General features: G+C 52.7%; 1 protein-coding gene across 2 annotated transcripts in view; it reads left to right on the top strand.

Annotated features, from left to right (window-relative positions):
- The first annotated feature begins 2,593 nt into the window (after positions 1-2,593).
- Positions 2,594-3,752, top strand: part of SDR39U1 (short chain dehydrogenase/reductase family 39U member 1) — a 12,249-nt gene continuing 11,090 nt past the window's right edge. Inside the window, exon 1 of one of the 2 annotated variants that reach the window (XM_006034092.3) lies at positions 2,594-2,677. In XM_006034092.3, coding sequence (XP_006034154.1) covers positions 2,662-2,677 — 16 coding nt within the window. In that variant the 5' untranslated portion in view covers positions 2,594-2,661. The remainder of the gene's footprint in view (positions 2,678-3,752) is intronic. The other variant, XM_025216051.1, reaches the window with a different exon arrangement.

The following is a 3,752-nucleotide window of genomic DNA, read 5'->3' as shown; positions in this document are numbered from 1 at the left end:
AAAACTTGCTACCAAAATAAAAATGTTAAAGCTTATCCTAAGTCTGAGCTCGCTCATGCTTGTCTATAGGGAATAGAGAGGGAGAGAAAGAAAATCCATTAATAATTGGGGAAGGGAAGGGAATGCATATCTATCATATATATATATATATCATATATCATGTACTCTCAAGCAAATCCTGGGACGTCATTCTCCCCTTGTACTCTCAAGCAAATCCCGGGACGTCATTCTCCCCTTGTACTCGGCCTTAGTGAGGCCGCAGCTGGAGTACTGCGTCCAGTTTTGGGCTCCACAATTCAAAAAGGATGTGGAGAAGCTTGAGGGAGTCCAGAGAAGAGCTACGCGCATGATCAGAGGCCAGGGAAGCAGACCCTATGATGACAGGCTGAGAGCCATGGGGCTCTTTAGCCTGGAAAAGCGCAGGCTCAGGGGTGATCTGATGGCCACCTACAAGTTTATCCGGGGTGACCACCAGTATCTGGGGGAACGTTTGTTCACCAGAGCACCCCAAGGGATGACGACTAGGTCGAACGGTCATAAACTACTACAAGACCGTTTCAGGCTGGACATAAGGAAGAATTTCTTTACTGTCCGAGCCCCCAAGGTCTGGAACAGCCTCCCACCGGAGGTGGTTCAAGCGCCTACATTGAACACCTTCAAGAGCAAACTGGATGCTTATCTTGCTGGCATCCTGTGACCCCAGCTGACTTCCTGCCCTTTGGGCAGGGGGCTGGACTCGATGATCTTCTGAGGTCCCTTCCAGCCCTAATGACTATGAAATCTATGAAATCATAATCTCCCTGATTCCTTCTAAACTCTTCATTCGATAGGTGTTAATGAACCTTTCTCCTTTTTAATGTCTTGGCCTTCTGCTAATCAAGCCATTCTTTCTTCTGCAATTCTGCTGTTAGCTGCTCCTGATGATGTGACTCCTATTTCAAAGCCCCACAGATTGTTTTTAACTCTAGCTAAAAACATTAGCTTGGGTATGTTAACTCAGGTGAACATCAATTCAGGTGTGGGAATAACTTTCAGTGAAACAGAGGAAGCATTGTCAACTCTTCTTTCCGTTGCGTCCAAACTGCTCCTTGAGTTCTTTGACTGGAAATCCAAATGTGCAGGGGGTCTGAGTCTCTCCAGGCATCCTGCTCCCTCTTTGCTGTGTGGGTGATACTTTAAATCACATACTCTGCACTGTGATTCTCATCTACTGTCAGTATGTTTCACGCACTGAGCTCTTTGCAATAATAAAAACTCTATTAGGATTACAAGAACTTGGATCTTTATTAGAAGTGCCATTTGCTCCATGGTGCTGCTTGCAAGCATGAGGTGCAGCTTGTTTTGGAGCTATTGAGAAATTCTCCAACACATAGAGCTTCCTGGTGTCACCCTCCAAATCATCCCCACTGCAACTTGTGTCCCAAGCTGTAGGAACCTGCAGGCTGTTACCAACAAGAGCCTGTGTCCTAGCGGGCAGGGGCTAGGATGGCTGTAATAATTACTGGTAAGACAGCCAGGCATGGATGAGAAAATGTAAAAACTCAATGCAGCTGTAGATAAGCCTCGTCAGATCTTTAGTGGGAGTGACTACATGAGATGCATACTATGCATTAGCCTAATAACACTGTGCAGTAGTGTGTCACGGCACAAACCACGCTAATAGCTACCGCGCAGTGTTATTAGGCTAATGCACAGTAAGCATCACTAAATAACCATGTGCCAGCACTACTGCGCAGTAACTCTAGGTACTGCATTTTTAGTCCATTTTTAAGGAAGTACTAAACTGAATGTGCAGTACTTAAGGTGCGTTAAAGAAAGTGTAGATGTGCTCAGTTTCTGACTGCAGCTACTCCCTGAGGAAACATCTCCCAATTCCCATCTTTTCTAAATTAAGAAACATCTCTAAATCATAACTTGTATCATCTTCCCCATTAACAATATATTTTCATTGCCCACAGAAATCAATTTTAAGACAAAAATGCTGTAACAGTGACAGGACTGAGCCCTTGGGAAACAAGGATACCAGCACATTGCTGTGGAGTGTCTTTACCACCCATGCTCTCATTCCCCCTTTCGTACAGCTCTTTCAGCAAGTCTTCGAGTCTTTCAGGAAGTCTCCCTTTCATCTCGGACAAATGAAGCATCAGGGCGCGTGTCTGCCATTTGTTCTGATAATGACAGGAGGGATCCGACCCGATCCGATGCTGCACATCCTGCCACGCCACGTACGCATGGCACGGCACGGCACGGCACGGCACGATACGTGCTGCTTGGGATCGGGCACAGAAGGGTTTAGTCAGGGACGATCCTGCCTTGAAGCGGCTGGACTACGAGACCCGGGGAGGCTCCTTCCAGCCCCGCTGAAACAAGAAGTGTACTGTGGAGCAACAGGGAGACCTGAACATCGCCCTCCTTCTCCGTGCCCAGCCCGTCGGCCTTACATGCGCCGCCCTGCGCCGAGCCCCTACTGCTGCTGCTCGCACAGAGCGCGCGCGCGCGCACAGCCACGCTGCGCACGCATCCTGGCGCCGCCGTTCTGCGCTTGAAAGCCTCACCCAGCCCGAAAGCCGCGCATGCGCAGTCCCGCCCGGCCCGAAAGCCGCGCACGCGCGGTTCCGCTCCTGCCCAGACGGCGCATGTGCAGTGCGCCCCCCGCGAGCCATGCGAGTGGTCGTGGGTGAGTGGGTTGTGCGGGGCGGGGCGGGGCGTGTCCGTTGTGCCGCTCTGGGGCGTCCGCGGGCGGCACGAGGGCAGAGCCGCGCGGCCTCCGCTCTGCCACGTGCCGGGGAAAACAAATGGGTCTCCTGCTGGAGCGGTACACTGAGGCACAGCCGGGCTCTGGGGGTGCCCCCCAGCTCCGCACCGGGACCCTAGTCTAAGCCAGCCCTTTGGCCTTGGATTTGCCGCCCTGCCCTGTTCTCCAGAGGGCGCAGCCATCTCCGCAAAGCAGCATGGTCTTTCGTGGCGGTGCCCCGCCCCGTGCTGATGGTGGCAGACACCTCCTCTCCTCGCTGCTCCCCCCAGGGCCGGCGGGAAAGGTGCTTCCAGGCTCCATCACCTCCACGGGCTGGCGGGTGGGGAGGCCTGGTCCTCCCCCCACCCACGGGTCTGGGGCAGCAGGGGATGCCGGGCGCTCCCCCACCCAGTGGGGAAGCACGTGTCACCCACGGTGGGGTCTGTGGCAGTGGGGGGGTGCTGGGACACCCCCCCTGCCCTCCGGCCAGTCTCAGCTCCACAGTGCTGCTCCGGGGCAGTGGGGGCAGTGGGGAAGCGGGGTTTCCTCTGCTTGGCCAAACAGACATCCACCACAATAAAGCAGGACAAGGAGCATCCAGCGAAGTTTAGGTTGGGTATTAGCAGAAACTCCTCAGTAGGAGGGTGGTGAAGCACGGAACAGGTTACCCGGAGAGGCGGTGGCATCTCTTTCCTTGGAGGTTTTTTGAGGCGTGGCTAGGCAAAGCCTTGGCTGGGATAACCTAGTTGGGGCTGGTCCTGTTTTGAGCAGGGGTTGGACTTGATGTGACCTCCTGAGGGCCCTTCCAGCCCTCATTGTCTGTGATTGTATGACTATTATTACCTGCTGTGCTACTAATTTTCCCTGTCATGTGGCACAAACAAAAGGAATCAACGTCTATTCATTCTGCATTTGTGCTGCCATAAAAATTTGTAAGGCGGTACAAACAAGAAATCAAACAACATCTGTTTCTACCCTCAAATGGTGCAACAAGGTGCAGCTGACATCTGTTACCTCT

This window comes from Alligator sinensis, unplaced genomic scaffold (assembly GCF_000455745.1).
Source record: "Alligator sinensis unplaced genomic scaffold, ASM45574v1 scaffold79_1, whole genome shotgun sequence".
Taxonomy (NCBI): domain Eukaryota; kingdom Metazoa; phylum Chordata; order Crocodylia; family Alligatoridae; genus Alligator; species Alligator sinensis.
The sequence above is the reverse complement of the archived record's forward strand: the minus strand, read 5'-3'. Positions and strand labels throughout refer to the sequence as shown.